The sequence below is a fragment of the Rosa rugosa genome, chromosome 2, assembly GCF_958449725.1.
Source record: "Rosa rugosa chromosome 2, drRosRugo1.1, whole genome shotgun sequence".
NCBI lineage: Eukaryota > Viridiplantae > Streptophyta > Magnoliopsida > Rosales > Rosaceae > Rosa > Rosa rugosa.
The window spans coordinates 67,980,045-67,997,888 of record NC_084821.1 but is presented as its reverse complement, the minus strand read 5'-3'; the positions used below and the strand labels follow the sequence as shown (position 1 = coordinate 67,997,888).

General features: G+C 38.5%; 2 protein-coding genes across 2 annotated transcripts; one reads left to right on the top strand and one right to left on the bottom strand.

Annotated features, from left to right (window-relative positions):
- Positions 1-784: 784 nt before the first annotated feature.
- LOC133729602 (probable hexosyltransferase MUCI70) lies at positions 785-6,054 on the bottom strand. Its single transcript, XM_062157164.1, has 9 exons — positions 5,245-6,054; positions 4,378-4,614; positions 4,022-4,235; positions 3,696-3,805; positions 3,414-3,613; positions 2,951-3,054; positions 2,012-2,199; positions 1,731-1,930; positions 785-1,410 (listed from the first exon to the last, which is right to left on the bottom strand). The coding sequence occupies exons 1-9, from the start codon at positions 5,498-5,500 to the stop codon at positions 1,165-1,167; spliced, it is 1,755 nt and encodes a 584-aa protein (XP_062013148.1). The 5' UTR covers positions 5,501-6,054; the 3' UTR covers positions 785-1,164.
- Positions 6,055-14,851: 8,797 nt separating this feature from the next.
- Positions 14,852-17,251, top strand: LOC133729601 (L-type lectin-domain containing receptor kinase VII.1). Its single transcript, XM_062157163.1, has one exon. It carries the CDS (start codon positions 15,025-15,027, stop codon positions 17,116-17,118), a length of 2,094 nt encoding a protein of 697 aa, XP_062013147.1. The 5' UTR covers positions 14,852-15,024; the 3' UTR covers positions 17,119-17,251.
- Positions 17,252-17,844: the final 593 nt, after the last annotated feature.

Sequence of the window (17,844 nt, the reverse complement as noted above, 5' to 3'; positions counted from 1 at the left end):
GATGTGGGGGGTGGGGGACAAGTATTGACTGGACACGTGGCGGGATCTGGATACTGCCGACAGATTCTGATTGAGATGCACATTTCAATTCGGTGGGGTAAAGATCTGATGCTTTTACTCTATATACTATCTAGAGTACATGACAGTCCGTATCTTTTACCAAAGAAGGGAGGAATTGATTCCCATGTAAGACACAAAACTTCTTTCTTATTGTGAATGAGGTGGCAAATCACTTCGTTTATGTTAGCGAATTAATAACAGACCTAATTCAGTTAGTATTTGAACCGAATGTCCACAAGGGTGTCCTAACAAAATCAGACTAATTCGTCTCCGCAGTGGCACAAACTCGAAGGCCCCTCAAACCTGTTGGTCACAAACTGGTGAGAGTTGGAAGTCGAAAGCTAGACAGGGAGTTTCATACTAGGCCGCTCGATCGACCATATCACATCAGGTGGTTACTTGAGAGTGTTTCTGTGAAAAATCAATGTAAATAGAAATTGTTTATTCATGTAATTGCATCAGATAAATAAAGTTGTTGGTATTGACTCTTGAGAATGTTACCTTAATCGAAGTCGTTAGATTATTTGATAAAGTTGGATGAATTAACAATCTCTTATTTAGATGATCTTTAAAGATTTAAAAGACAAACGAATCAGATCATGATATAGACATGATAGAGTCTGGACACGCATGTCTGAATTGGGATTGCAATTGCATTTAATCCACTAACACTTTGGCCCATCAACAATTAGAACTCATAACCAAAAGAAACAGGAGGGAAATGGAGACATTCAGTAAATTCTGTGAACTTTATTGATTTTGATTTTGAATGGAAGAAACATGAGATGAATACATAGCTTTTTATATGATTGAGACCTGATACAATGCGACTGTGATATTGGAATAACAAATGGAGCAGCAGATATGAGGGTTTGATAGCAACCCATGTAATGATTATTTGAAATTATACTTTATATATACAACAAAAAAATTGAGTGAAATCGGCAATTCCCAAAACGTAGAAAGAATGAGACAGGCGAGCGTTACCATGTCGAGGCAGAACTAAAACACTCATCTTTTGCACAAATCTCCCAGCCCCGCCGTGTATGGTTTTTTGAATGGGGAAGGTTAAAGAATAATTATAATTTGATCAAGCAAAACTTTTCAATTTGTATCAGTGTCTCTATTTCCGGTAATAACTTTGCGGTGACGTCTGGAACCAGGCCTCCTTTCTCTCCGGCGCCCTGGTTGGATCTTCCTTACTGGCCTTTCAGGCACCGTTTCAACTGGTTTGACTGGTGGTTCATTGCTTAAAGCTGGTGGTGGCAGTGATGGCGGTGGTGGTGGTGGTGGAAGAGCAGCAACAGGAATATGAGGAGCCATGTGCTCTAATACATCTTTATGGTATTTCTGTGGACGGTGAAAGAATATTACACAGTTAGGAACATGACAAAGAGAGAGAATCAAAGCAATGGAGTCCTCAAAAGCCTTAAAGGTTATAGATTTTGGCCAGAATTTTGAAACCGGAAGATGTACAGAGAACCAAGAAGATGGGGGGAATGGAGCAAAAATTTGATTCCACCAAATAAAGCAGGAACAATTTGCAATTTAAATAGGTAGTATTCAAGTAAGCATAGTGAGAAACTAAATAAACCAGACGTTTCTTCTGAGTTCTCTAAAGCTACCATATATCTAAAAAACCAAACTTCCAAACCATAAGCATAAATTACCTGAACTACAAAATTGCGCCTTTCACAGTCAAGGAACATATTGATAGTCCAGTTTGTCTTTGCTGTAATGTGATCTCTGACAGTTGAAAAACTAATTTGGTCCCTGGAAGTAAAACGATCAACTTCATTGAACCAAAGACAAGTGAAGAGGTTGCTGATAGGGACATGCTCCCTTATTATTACACATCCTTCAGGAACATCTGCAGCAAGGCCATAACAAAGGAAACTTAGCGAAGCAAAACATGAACAATTTATTACAACAGAAAGAAGTTCCACCTTACCACTTGTAATGGGAAGTTTTGCCTCAGAATATGGGGTCAAACCTTCCTTTTTGTAAAATTCAACCTGAAAGTCAATAGAGGCATTGTCATATTTTCCAGCAACTTTATTTGCCTCAGCTTCCGTAAACACATCAAAGCGCTTATAATGTCTAGAAATTGCAAAAGTTGCATTCTTCCTCCACAAAAACCTGGAAAAAAAAAAATTAAGGATACATAAAAATGAATGCTAGTAAAAACAAGGTTGACTGAGGCCATCATACAAGAGCCAAGACCCCCTCAACATACGCTTTCAGTATGATGTTTAATATTAAAATACGAGAACATTACATGATTGAAGTTGATTGCATAAAGGACAGAATCCCAGTATAGGTTTAAGAGTCAAAGCATTTAACAATTACTCAATTATCATGATTCATGGGTTTCATCCACACTGGAAAGCATACTATTTGGAGAAAAACAAAAGGGAAAAAGACAAAAAGGCCACCTAGAACAGCGAGAAACAATTTTAGTTTACAGAGAACTCGCTCTACATTGATTTGGGGAGTTAACTAGTTAAGGGAAGCATATGATAGTTTTTCTGTTGCTACAGTCATTTGCGGTTGTAAGCCACAAATTTGAGGCAGAAAGGGTCAACGGGGAAATTAAACAAGAGATACTAAATCAAATTGCAGGTGCAAATATCTAACAACATTTTCATCATGGTTGGTATTTTCCATCTCAGCATTTGGATGTTTCTGGGAATCAGACTTGGCCCCTGTGTTTAACCGCAAACTGATGGTATTTCAAACTTGTGGTAATTTGAAAATAAAAAGAAAAATTAAGAAAGAACTATTCTGCAGAAAAGAAATCTGAGGACTAAAATTCTAAGCAGTCTCCTAAAAAGACCTCAAACAAAAGCTATAAGGCTGGATATTCATTTGAATCTTTAATCAGATATACCTTTCAAGAATTTGGTATGGATCCACGACAAGCTCCAGTTTCCCATCGATCCATAAGGAAAAGCGGGCATTGGGAAACATTCTGTGCACTAGGAGCTTAGGAATCTGCAAAAGATGTAATCAGCATCAATAAGGTACATCCAAATACTATGAATGCATATTAACGCAGCATTCTTGATAGATAACCCCATTAATTCTAATGACATTTAAATATAAGGTAACACCATCCTTCGCATTGACTCATTTGTTCCCTACAGAGAAGCTTAAGTGATATTTTACATGTTTGCAAAGCATCAGAACATTCACTTACGATAAAATGCTTGTAGAAAATGATAACAAGGGCAGTGTAGGGATATTCAAAGCTGCAGTTGTCAGGCAACTATATAATTTTCAAGACATAGTCTGAACTCTGAAGTCTGAACTAGAGTCAACAAAAGTTGCAGGAAGAGAACTATAAATCTTACCTTCCCAGTGCGCCGTCCATCCTTATAAGGTGGGTTATGAATAACAACAGTTCTCCATACACCAATTTTCTTTCTGCTGTCCAGTTTACTACTGTTCTTCAGATAAGCTTCCGTCTCCTCGTCTATAAACATGTAGAAGCAAACAGTCTCCCTGGAATAATCGCTAATGTTCCTTGGCTGGTTTATCTCATCAAAATTTGCTGATGAAAAGGATACAAATGATCAGGAACCCACCAGATTCATCAAAAAAATGTTTGACTTCACATAAATAAGAGCATTTACCAAATATAGCTGATGCAACCACCACACCATGACACTGCTCCATATCATGTAGGTCATCCTCATCCATATCATACCCTGTATTACGCCCAGGTTTACTTCCTTTGACAAACCTGATTGATGCTCAAATTCATCAAACCAAAAATGTATATTAGACATAAATGACTGAATGGCCAGTGTACATAGTCTTATAATTACTATACTATATCAGGGAAGAAACTCGGATACATTTGAAAAGATAAAATATATAAATTCTACAGTGCTTACAAACATACTAAGAAAAATTTGACAAAGGTAATAAAAAATAAAAAAAAGCAAAGAAAACCTACCCACAATGCACACTCATTGACTCTCTTATATCATATGAATCACTCCTTTGCTTCAAAGTAGGATATCCGCCAAAATCTGAGCCTCCAAATTCTGTTTCTCTTGATAAATTTTCTTCATAAATGTATGTCAAATTCTTAAGAACAGGAGAATATGAAGGGACCTTTGGCATTAAGGCTATGGCTTCTTCAACAGGAAGATAACATACCGGACAAGCTGAGCAAAAAAAAAAAAAAAAAAACAAAACAAAAGAAAGAAAATTAGGAACATCATTGACATGGTGCCAGTTGTTAGTCTATCTTTGTGCTTCAATTTTGTACGAAAGTAATTACAACCAAGATAAAACGTAGAAACTCACGCCGTGGTCCAGATCTCTTCTTATCTGCTGGTGGGGGAGGCAACGTGAATATATTACATGGATGCCCAGGAGGAAGAGTATAACCCAAGAAAAAAGCAGGAGGAGGAGGGGGCAAGGCTAGCGGTGATATGTTGTAACTTTGCTCGTCGTTTTTCACCAAGGATTCAGGATTCCTTAAAATGACGCTGTTGTTAAGACTAATGTTTTGGCGAGCGATGCCTTCTTGTGAGTCTTCACCTATATATGAGCCAACATGATGTTTATATTACTTCCTCACACAAATCAAAGAGATAATGTAGAACTCCAAAACATGGAAAAATCACATGAAAATGTTTTTGCAGGCAAGCATTCCAAGAATGTAAGAGGCAGGTATAGAGTTAAATACTGTGAACTTGAATGAAAGCCCATGTATATTAAGTCACATCTTTGTCTGAGAAACGAACTTTTACCACTATGAGATGAAAGAAGAATCAAAGAAGCCGATATCAAAACAGAACAAAACTAATTTGAAAGTGTCAATAACCATGAGAACCTCCTGATCAAAGTGGTAAAGCTACTGATCCTCTCGGCCTATTCTACAAAACATTGCCAATCAGAAATGTCCACAACAAACACCCCATGACCTTCACATAGGCATTGCCGAAGCACTAAATCAATGTGCTATAATCGAAAACTCACATTAGACTTAATTCTCTTCCCCAGTTTCAAACTGAACCTCAATCAATTCCCTAACACCAATCATATCTAAACCAGCTGAGGATGAACTTAAACTCAAACAAACCAATATCTACATCAAAAATAGACAACTAAAACATAACCAAATCAACTTCAAAAACCCAACATGCAGAGAAGCAAAAGGGATCAAACCTTTTCCAACATACAAAACCCATCCGAAAACCGCAGCAGAGATTACACACAGCAGCAACATTCCCACCTTTTTCCGGCCAGCAAACTTGCAGATCGAATGGAACAGCCTCTCCTTCTCCTTGAGCATTTTCGAAGGCTTTCGTGCAGATTGAATAGGCAACACTCCGTTGTTGATGATGCTGATGCTGTTGTTCTGTGCCTGTTTATCCAGAGACCCATAACTCCCTGAACGAATTCCCAATGACCCTGTAGTCATTGTTCTTCCAAACCTTCATCTACACCTCTCATCTCCCTCTCAATCCTCTCATTCACAATCTCAATCTAAATTTTCAATCTTTCCAATCACCCACTAGCCAAAATCCCACAATTTACAAAACCCACTTCACCAAATCACCCCCAGACTTAGATTTCACTTCCAAATTTCACTGAATCACAAGCTCCCAAAATGCACTTTTTCTTAAAACCACCCACTACCACAGTTCTAACTCAATCTTCCAAAACCTCAAAATCCAAACTTGGGCACTGAAAAAGAAGCAATTTTGCTTGTGGGAAACAAGTGATCAGAGCAAAAGTTCGTGCCTTTTTTTTTTTTTTTCAATCAGTGAATGAGAAATTGAATATGAACAGAGATGGGAATTTGAACTCTAAAAACAGGGTGGGAAATCTGAGATTGATGATTGGGGGTTGTAGGGTTTATGACATAAAATTTATGAAATCTAGGTTTTTTGCTTTATGAATGAAATCTGGGATCACAATTTACAACAAAAGCTTTTCTTCTATGTTTGCTAATTTTGAGGGAGTATGAATTATGAAAAAATATTTGGATTATTTATAAGTCCAAATTAGGAAAATAGAATAAACTATATTATAAAATAAAATTAGAAAATAAGCATATGGGAATTTATGATTGGATAACCTGCGCCATGTGGGTGATGTTAACAACCAAGACGACGGTGATGTCGTACCTGGAGTGCACAGACGTTTGGTGCTACCTTGAGCTCCAAAGAGGGACGTTTGGCAATTTTAGGGGATTTCAGAAAGTATCGATTTTGTTTCTTGGTGTGAAATATCCAAGGTTTGATTCATGTAATAAATTTTTTAATGATTGGGAATCCAGGAATTTAATTTTCTGTGTTCTAACTTCTAACATTAACCACTATAAGTGGCCTAGTAGTTCTTGCCTAGGTTCGAACCCTGAAGCTGTCAAAGTGGTCAGGCACTGTGCTGCAATGCATAGTCATGCGCCGAATGGTTTTATCTTGGGCCTAAGAAGCCCTTGAGTTCCCCTGACAAAGTCCAAAAAAAAAAAAAAAACTTTTAACATTAGCTTTATCTTTGTGTTCTTGTCTAATTGACTTCAAACGAAACACAACATTCTACAGATTTTTTTATATTGAATATTGAAATTTCTAATTTGTTTTTGTTTTGCATGGTTTCTGACTTTCTGACCGACGATTCATATAGGAATTGAACACACTAATTTTATATATAATACATCATTTTAAGAGTGTTTCGTACTGCTCAAATGTTTTATTCCGTATTAAAATAAAAATACGACGATAATGTTGTTTGTCTTGGTTTTTGGAGTAATATGGTCGTAAACACTTTCCTCTCCTTTAAATAAAAGTACAGAAAAAAAAAGACGTTGGTCCCCATTTATTTATGAGCTTGTCTCCAATTTATTCTTTCTATTTTTCAAATCAATGTTGGGGTGAAGTGGGATTTTAAAGTCCTTTTACTTGATGTTCTTCACGATTTGACGCTTTACGATCAATTACTGGGTAAATGATCATGTGCCGTATTGTCATGTTAAGAAATATTGAACCTTTGTCTTGCTTCGACGTGAAATCTCAAATTACTTTTGCAATAGACGGTCCATTATTGATTTGTATAATTGTCATTTGGTACAATTTAATAAAAGTACAATGTACCAATCTTTCCACCGGAAAAACGGTTACTTCCCTATAATTGTGCATGCTACATGATGAAATATCAAAAGTGCTAACAATGCTATTATGGTTTGTACAATAGAATATTCTCAAATTCAAGATATCTAATTTTTCTTCAATATTTTAACAAAAACTTTATAATTCACTCTTCATATGATCTTGAATGATTTACAAATTTTAGGCTGGAATCTAAATACTTATAACATATAAATCAGGCATATACATCACATAGAATGAAGTGTTTCATTTGTCTTATAATTTAAATTTAAGATGTTTGAATTTATGACTTATTCATCTCTTATTATTTTAGTAATGTTATTGTCTATTACTATATAGGGTTTCATCGCAATATCATCAATACGTAATTTAATGTCATTTTCAATTGAACATCAATGAAGGAGTTAACTTCCTATAAATGATGCATGATTAAAACTAGGGCCTTTTCTTCTGTCATTACAATTAGAGCACACTAATCGTGTACTAAAAGGCAGCACCTTTTAATTTGATGCAGATCCCAAACCAGTGTGCCTCTCTTAGTCTCTTTTTTTTTTTTTTTTTGAAACTCTTAGTCTCTTTCTTAGATTTGGAAAGATGGCCTCCAAGTTGCAAATTGAATAATGGGAATGGGCCAAACATTCGTCAAATTCATTGTATCAATTTCTGGTTTTAGACTTAAATTACAAATTAAGAGGACCCCAATTAATTAATAATGATGTCCAAATTGTTTCTATTTCAATCCCTTTACGCCAAGTCATTGCCTCAATTGTTAATATTTCCTAAACACCATGTGCCGGCCATAACTGTCCAAGTTTTCTCACACCGGCCAGGTCACCGTCCGAGCTACACCACGACCTTGCCACCATCAAGAACAATACTTAATTTTATCAAGCTTTTAAGCGATTCGCTAGTAAACCTGTGTTTTGACACAGTTAGGTGAGTAAACGATATCTAATGTAATTGATTTGATTTTGCAGATGAATAGTTTCTTACGGACTATTTTGAAAATTATTAGTTCTTTTTTTTTTTTTTTTTTTTTTGAAAGGAAGACGACAAACTATATTAAGTGAAAATTGAGGATTACATGGAGTGATGCAGGAAACATCAAAAGAAAGCAATAAAACATAACGAGATGCACAAACGCATCTGTAATGAAGAAAAAACAATAAAGCATAATTAGATGCACAATCGCATCAAGAATAAAAGGGAACCAGGTAACCATGTGACTTGATGCCGTAAGGCATTGCTGCACTGCATATGTCACTGAAGCAGTGTAAGTAGGAGGGTAACCGTAACTGTAACCGATGATATGACCACCTAGGAGAGGCGATTCGCTCACCAAGAGATCGAAAGCGACCAAGGGTGTCAGAACCTCGGATTTAGGCAGACGAACTCTTAAGAACCAGAACCAATACCAGAATAATATGAGCAGCTGTTTCGGATCCAAGATCCGAAATAGAATACGACCTGGGTCCCAAATGCGGATCCAAAACCGGCCTAAATCCAAGATCAAGTCTGACGGGTCAAACTTGACAAAGGCCAAGGCCCAACATAATCTGATCTGGGCACCCAAGGATCTGATCTGGGCACCCAAGCTGGCTTCAGCCCGACATCCGGCAACGCCTGATCCTGCCACCGCACCAAACTGCTGGAGATCCTGCCACCACGCCGCTGGTCTCCCTGCACCATGGCACCAGAAATCTCCTGAGCTCCGTACCACCAGATGACCCACGTAAAGAAAGGACGCCGTCATCCACCATGCCGTCAACCTGTGGGCAACGAGACTGTGAACCAGTCCGTCCAACAAAACCGGCTCCGACGCCGTGGAAGTCAGACCACCCAAACAGATGAACCAATTGCTGCCAGACAACCACAGGACGTCGAGAAACCAGAAAACGTCCTCGATGGAGGTGCTGCCAGAGAGAAGACCCAAAACTAGATTGACCCCTGATCGCACAGTCCGATCCCGGCCGCCATGATCGAATCGAAACTGCCTCACCCTCCAGCAGCGAACCTTGATCTTTGAGCCTCGCCCTCCTTGGCCTAATCGAGCCACCACCATCAGAATGTAGAAGATCCGGTAGAACACAGGCCGTCAGACCTACCAGAAATAATGGCACAGACGAAAACTGCGACAGAGATGACAAGGTGAAAGCCTGTCTTGATTTAGGAGTCCCCAGAGAAGACGCCATAGATGCACTCCATACAGGACGGAGAGAGGTGCAGAGAGGCCAAACCAGAGGGCGGCGCTCTCCCAACCCTAGCAGAGCTCTGCTAGGTCGAGACATGAAAAATTATTAGTTCTTACTGTGATACCAAATAACAAAATGATAAAGAAAAGATAAAGATTTAAGTGAGTTGGAACCCACATACTTTCCCTAAAATAAGCGACTATTATTTTGTTGTCTATAGTTAGATGTACCTACACAGCAAACTTCTCGATATTGCAGATTAGAGTCACGAATTAGCTAAAGAGGCGTAAAATGACCCAAACGGAGCCGGCAAATAGACGTGATTGAACTAATCTATAGATTTTAATCAATCAAACTCGACAAACATGGTACGAGCCCGAGAAGAATGATTTGTGATAGAATCGTGGACCGCAAGTCATTATGGGCCTAGATCTTCAGACATTCAGCCACAGATAGGCCCAACTTAAAATGGAGGGCACTAATTGGGAGAGCCCCAAATATGGCAGGACTCCAACTCATACCTGGGTTTAGCCTGTCTAATTGGGCCTGCACCTAATGTACATTTTTGGCCCGTTATACGTCATCTCCATTGTTTTCAATGCATAATTGCATATTTTGAAATGTAGTGTGATTCTGGGAGGAAAATAGAGAAGCCATCTCCATGCCTTGATCTTAATTGGTTGATCATTATCATCTCTGATCTCTACATGTCTTTTGAAAACTTGATCTCTACATGTCAACTTACGTTATATGCCACCAACTAAATCACCGTCTTAATTAACTAATCACTTTCTTCTTAGGAAATTTCTTAGAGTTGATCGTGTTTAAGTCATCTACTCGTGTTACTATATAGAAAGTGACTAGTCCTCTTATATAATATTCCTCATGTAACTTGGTCGTTTTCATCACACTGAGTCCTTTAATAAGCATTAGGGTGCGGCTATTGTCACCCTACCATTTTCTTTATTCACCTTACTTGCTCATTACACACTATATTTTAATTTCAATTATTAAATTTACTTATGTAACCCATTTCTATTTCCAAGAATATCCTTATATGACATATCCAATTAAAAGATATTTTTTTAATGAAAATCTCGCATTTAATTTATACCAATAACAAAATTATAATATATTAAAGTTTCCTAACAAAATCATAATCTAATTTACTTCATTTTTTTTAATTTTTTCTTTCTGCTTCAATGTTCATCTATTTCAATCTATGTCAAAAGATTAGTTAGTTAACCACTATGACTCTATGAGCGATGAAGAAGATATTGAGATCTTTCTTTCATGTTTTAAATTTTTACTTTCGGTGTTCACAAAAGGTATTGCAAAGATTTTGATGTAGTTAATACTTAATACTAATGATTTTGTGAATTAAATAACAAATTCATGATGAAGAGGTAACAAAAAGACAAAAAAAATAGTAATAAATGCAAATTTGGGTGGAGAAGATGAAGATTAATGTTATCAAATGAGAAATTAAGTAATATTTCTATTTAATTCATTGGTTATTTATTTATTTTTCCTTACAAATTTGAATTTTAAAAAATTAATGTATTTAGAAGTCATTTTACACTTGGGTAATATAGTCTTTTAATAATTCAAATGTTTGTAGAGTGAACTGATAAAATGGTAGGGTGACAATAGACGCACCCTAAGCATTATTAACAAAGACCTTGTTGTCTAGATTGGTAGCATCTAGTATAATATACTTGATCTTTGTTTGTGTCTAAGGGTCTTATATGATCATTTTGACCAAACAAATTTCCTGTTTGAAATTAAGCATACAGATAAGGGGAAAAAAAAAGATGGAGAAATAGCACACAGGGGTTTCAATTATTGATAAGAACTAAAAAGTCAAGTACGACTGAATGTGCAAGACATTTCAGTAAAATACGAGACAGAATGGGGCAAAATCGTTGAGTCATTATTCATTTCGCGAAAAGACAAACGAAATAATAAGTGATTTTAGAGTCGAGTTTTAATATAGAGTATAAAGTCATTACATCTCATACTCCCTCATACAACAATTACATTACATGATTGTATTATAATTCATATAGTGCTAATGAACATAACCGTTCTCACTCTTTACTTATAAGAGTATCTAATTAGTAATAACCCGAATTCTGATACTCCTTAATGGTAGTTATAAGACATGAAAAATCTATTGGATTTAGATTCGATAACAATTAAGTAAGAATTTTATTGGGGAGGCGAACAAAACTCTTGTCAAATACACGATACTCAGAAAATTCAAAAAAAATATGTTTTGAAAAATCAGACATTTCCAGAACCATACGTTTGAGAGTCAAATAACTGATTCACACAGTACGTGGCATAAATTGCAGAAAGATCTTGAACAAGAGCAAACTTGATTAGCAGCGAAGTAACGGATGTGAATTGTGAAACGTCTTCCAAGTCCTAAGAGCAGCAGCAGCAGCCGCCAACCTGCCCAACCATTTGCTTTTTCGTACGGAGAGTCCAACAGCAGCCTTGCTTTCTCTGTCTCATGGTTTTGTATGAAAGAAGGATGCGCTGACTCTTCAACATCTGCCCTGGAAATGGGGTTCCATTTCCCATAAATTAACGAAGGTGCCATTATTGAGTAAAAATATATATTTCCATTTTCCTTTTCACCCGCTATGATAAATTTTCAACTAAAATCTCATTGACACCATAAAGAAATATCAACCACTGCTTCAATATGATTAAGCAAATGTAAACTTTTTTTTTTATTGGATACGTCAGCCTTTAATAACAACTAGTACAATAATGGTACGCCTCTAAGAAACCGTTAGAAAAAGTCATCACTCAAAGCACACTATAAAGCATAGTTATATTACACCTACCTTTTGTGATTAAACCCAAATAGAGAAACCTAAAATTCCCAAAGAGAACTAAAGAAATTGACCGCGAAGCTTTTGGTTTCTTTGTGACCTATTCTCTAAAAACAAAAGAAACAAGGGGTTAGGGACGACTTGGGCAAAGAAGGAAGAAGATTCTCTTAAAAACACATTTCGTTGAGAATAAATTAACTAAATTGTTCAAAAAAAATTTCCATATTCATCAAGGCATTTCTTTGAAATTACATATTTATTGATGGAGAATTATTGTAGGGTCCTGGACCACCAGGTGACATATTTGAGATGGTAGTTCGGACCAATATTAACACGCATACAACAACTCAAACGAGAGTTTTTTTTTTTTGAATCGAAGTAGGTCAGCCAGTTTTATAATATTCAGCAAGCAGTACCAGAAACGACACACCCCTGAGGGGCCGACAGAAAGAGCAGTCCTTAGGACATACAAAGTACCTTTTCTAGAGAAAATATAACCTCACACTCCCGGGTACACCCACCTTTTAAGGAAGTTCACGCACCTTATTTCTAACAAAACCTAGAAAACTCAGAAGCTCTTTGAATAAAATATTACAACCGAGCATCTAGATTTTGCGACCCATAGGAAATTTAAATATTGCTAGTAGATGAGGTCGCAAATTCCTCATCTACCATAATAAAATAAAAAATAAAAATGAAAAAAGCATCCCGAACCTTAGCAAAAATTGAAACCAAAGCCCAAAAAGAGCCCAGACCCAACCATATGCTAAGGACATCCCAAGCAGTGGCTTTTCCCATCACCACACCGTCACCGCCGCCAGCTGCAGCGCCACCGTCCTTGTTGAATCCCTGTTGCGCGAATCGGGATCCCAAATCCGTCCCCGATCTCGGGAGATCCAATGAGGTCTTCACTTGGGAAAACCTTCATTGTCCTCCAAATTCCGCAACTGCAAACTGGTGTCGACCTTGAGAATACGGCCCAGATGGCCCCTGCAAATCTAACATTTGGGAAAACCTTCATTGTCCTCCAAATTCCGTCGCCGGAGATGAAGGCCTCTCCGCCACCATACCAGCAACTCCACACCCAGAAGTGATGCGCACCAACAGCAATACACCCATTGGAGTCACCTCCTCGTCCGCCGCCGACCTTAACAAACAAAACCGGATAATCAACTTCCGATTGTACCTGAGCACCGCCGCCACCTGCACGATCAAAATCACCCAGACCTCCGCCACCCAAGATCATATCCGGAGGAAGACTCCGGATACCCAGCCACCAACCCATCAATCGCAGCCTCACCAAGTTTCCAAGACCACACCACCCCGCCACCGACTCAGAAATCCGATCCGCAGCCGAATCATCCCTCAGCGCTACCACCGAAAGACCCAGCCCAGCACGACAAACCCTCTCGCCCTGAGACCACCCCAAATCCTCTAGAAATCCCTGCCAACAGACCGAGAATTCACGAGAAGTCGCCGCTGCATCAAAAACCAATACCTCACCTCCACCAGTCAACCTAGCAAGGCCAAGAAAGAGTAGGCCGAAGCCTAAAGGAATCTCCCAAAAGGAGAAGGTACAGGCGACGCTGGCCCCGAGCGGGGCGGCGTTCCCCAACCCTAGCGCTCTGCTAGGTATTTCATTCATAATTCTGATAAAATCTACAAATAATAACTCAAACGAGAGTTGAATGGTTTGTTGGGTCGTTAATTCTATAACACTTCTTTGTCTTCAAGTCTATCCCTTTACACTACAAGTCTAAGACACTTCTTCTTTGTCTTCATTTTTCACTGCCTTAAACTCCAAAGCACTTAAAACCCAAATTTCTTATATATTTTGGTTTACTTGATCTTGGTCTTCTCTATCTACAAATCTTCCATTATATCATAAGATCTAAATCTTTTTTTACTAATGTAAGATAAATTCTGAATTGCAATCTTACAAAGCAAAGTTCAAATGAACTTTGTTGCGTTGGGGAAAATCTAGAAGAGTAGAAACCTTCGAGTTTGTTTGGTAGAAACCTCTTCTACTGGGGTATGAAGATGATAGATCTCAAATTCTTGAGAACCGTATATGTTTCTTTGATTTCATGTGAATCAGTCTCACATAATTAAAAAAATCATTCAAAGAACTTAAATTTTCCATAGATCTTGAATACTAAACAACACATTTTAGCTTTAAATTTCATAAGAAGTATAACAGTCTTCATACATCAATAACGTTGGGATTGAGATTAAACCCAAAAAATAGACGTCCTTAACGACGTTATCTCTTATTCTATCAATATTTATTTTTAAAGAGACAATTGTTCACACTAACACAATCTGTTCACACTAACACAATCTGTTCTCACACTCTTATTGATAAGAAGAGTAACAGAGAATATTTATTTCATATATACGTGGTTGTTGGAAATGAACTATTATTCATATATATTTTTTTCTTTATGTTGTGATTGAGAATTATTTTTCAAATAAGTGCAATTGGGTAACATCTTCATTGGCTTCTTCAATTGGACCAAGAAAATGAATAACTTATCATTATATCTGAAAAATAATGATGATTTAATCTCTGATCTGTGACCTAGCCGGCCACCGACGCCCCTAGATTCGGCGAGACAGCCAGTTCCCACCTAATAAATCGAAACCCAATATACCATTTTCGTAATTAACCCCAAATCAAAGGCCACTAGCTCAGCATCTCACTTCCATTCATCAGTTTGACCCCAAACTCTTTGACTTCACAAATTCCCAAAATCCCCCACCTTATCAACAGCTTCACGTAGAATCTCAACTCCCATGTTTTCCCCTGTTTCTCATGTCCTCTGCTTCTCCACCATGAAAACCCTTCTCATCTTTCTTCTCCTCCTCTCCCTCCGACCCCTCTTCGCCGTCGATTTCATCTTCAACGGCTTTAACTCCTCCTCCAACCTCCTCCTCTTCGGCAACGCCACCGTCTCATCTCAAATCCTCACTATCACAAACGCCACCAGCTACTCCATCGGCCGAGCTCTCTACAAGTCCAAAATCCCAACCAAAGCTCCGAACTCTTCATACATCTACCCTTTCTCGACCTCCTTCGTCTTCTCCATCGCTCCTGACAAGAACACTCTCCCCGGCCACGGCATGGTCTTCATCTTCACGCCCGCCGAGGGCATAAACGGAACCAGCGCCAGCGAGCATTTAGGGTTGCTCAACTTCACAAACAGAGGCCAGCCGACGAACCACGTTTTTGGGGTCGAGTTCGATGTGTTTAAGAACGAGGAGTTTAAGGACATTAGTAACAACCACGTCGGAATTGATGTGAACTCATTGGAGTCGGTTAATGCATCCGAAGCCGGGTATTGGAGTGAGGATAAGGTTTTCAAGAAGTTGAAGCTCAACAATGGTGAGAATTACCAGGCTTGGATTGATTATAAGGATTCGGTGATTAATGTGACTATGGTGAAAGCTGGGATGGCGAAGCCGAAGACTCCGTTGTTGAGTTATGTTTATAATCTTTCTGATGTTTTGGAGGATGAAATGTTTGTCGGCTTCACAGGCTCAACGGGGCAATTAGTCGAAAGTCACATGATTTTGGCTTGGAGTTTCAGCAATACTAATTTTTCTTTGGGTGAGAGTTTGATCACTTCTGGCTTGCCTAATTTTGTGCTTCCTGAGGCTTCGATTTTTAAGTCTAAAGGGTTTATTGCTGGAGTTACAGTTGGGGGTTTGTTTGTAGTTTGTGTGATTGCTCTGTTTACTCTGTTTTTGGTTAAGAGAAAAAGGAGGATGAAAAGGGAGAGAGATGAAATGGAGGATTGGGAATTGGAGTACTGGCCTCACCGGATTACTTATTCGGAAATTGAGGCGGCGACGAAGGGGTTTCGGGAAGAAAATGTGATTGGAATTGGAGGGAATGGGAAGGTGTACAAGGGTGTTTTGGCAGGAGGGGCAGAGGTTGCGGTGAAGAGAATTTCACATGAGAATAATGGAATGAGAGAGTTCTTGGCTGAGATTTCAAGCATTGGGAGATTGAAGCATAGAAATTTGGTGGGATTGAGAGGTTGGTGTAAGAAAGAGAAGGGGAATTTCATGTTGGTCTATGATTATATGGAAAATGGGAGTTTGGATACGTTGATTTTTGATTGTGATGAGAGTAAGATGTTGGGGTTTGAAGACAGGATTAGGGTTTTGAGAGATGTGGCTTCTGGGGTTTTGTACTTACATGAAGGATGGGAATCTAAAGTGTTGCATAGGGACATTAAGGCAAGCAATGTGTTACTTGATAGGGAAATGAATGGAAGGTTAGGGGATTTCGGGTTGGCGAGGATGCACGGGCATGGTGATGTGCCCGGCACTACTCGGGTGGTAGGAACCGTGGGGTACTTGGCCCCGGAAATCATTCACGTAGGGCGAGCGTCCGCCCAGACGGACGTTTTCGGGTTCGGGATCTTGATTTTAGAAGTGATGTGTGGGAGGAGGCCTATAGAGGAAGGGAAGCCGCCCTTGGTGGAATGGGTGTGGCAACTCATGGTGAAAGGGCAATTGCTAAATGCGTTTGATGAGAGGTTGAGGGGCAGAGGTTTGGGGTTAAGTGAAGAGGAGGTGGAGAGGGTTTTACATTTGGGTTTGTTGTGTGCTTACCCCGAGCCAAATGCAAGACCATCAATGAGGCAAGTGGTGAAAGTTTTGGAGGGGAAGAATGACAATGAGGGCTGCGATGAGTGTGAAACTGAGGAAATGGATGCTTATTTGCTTCAGAAATTGCAATCCAAGGACATGTGGTCTGAGTTTTCACATAATTTTGGTTATGGATTATCATCACACCCAACTATTCAAGATATCAAGCAGTCAATATCCAACTCAATGTCTCTCTCTTGGTCCAGTACTAATATAGTGAAGGGTAGGTGAACCTTTCATCATATACCAAATGTTTTTTTTTTTCCTTTATTTTTTATAATTATAATTGATTGGGTGTTGTAGAAAAGATTTAATGTGTAAATATGATATAACATGACTAAATGAGTGAGTTTTATGCTTAAAATACGCGCATCGTGTGAGTCATCTAAAATTTTATTCTCTTTATACTATCCTCAATCTTGAGATTTCTGTCCCATGATTTGCTATGGGATAAAGCTGCTACAACTCAGGCATCATTAGCTAGGAATCATGCTGTCTCGTTCATATTGATGAAAGGAAAAGATGCTCAAATATGATAGCTATGTTTTTAGTTAGGAAGGTTGATAGAAGTAGAATGATCAACTTGAAAAGCAGCTAAAAATGATATATTCAATAAAATGTTGGGACCGATTGAGTCTGAATCATTTCGATTGTGGAATAAGATAAGCTTATCATAACTAAAAATGGTAACAGTGTGTAGATGTTCATCTAAGGCACATACATTTCATTTCCGGTGAGCGGATATAAGTTTATCTTCCCTACATTCTCGACGAATTTTGCTACCTAACGAGCTTAGAATTGCAGCCGGGCATGACTGCACACTCCTCCGATTGGCATGTCCTCAATCATCTTCATTCGAAACTTCTGGTATTTGGTCGCGATCAGTCATGCTCGGCCAGCATCCATTCTGTTATAGCCTTATAGGTCACTTCTTTTGTAGCTTAGCACATCCCTTGA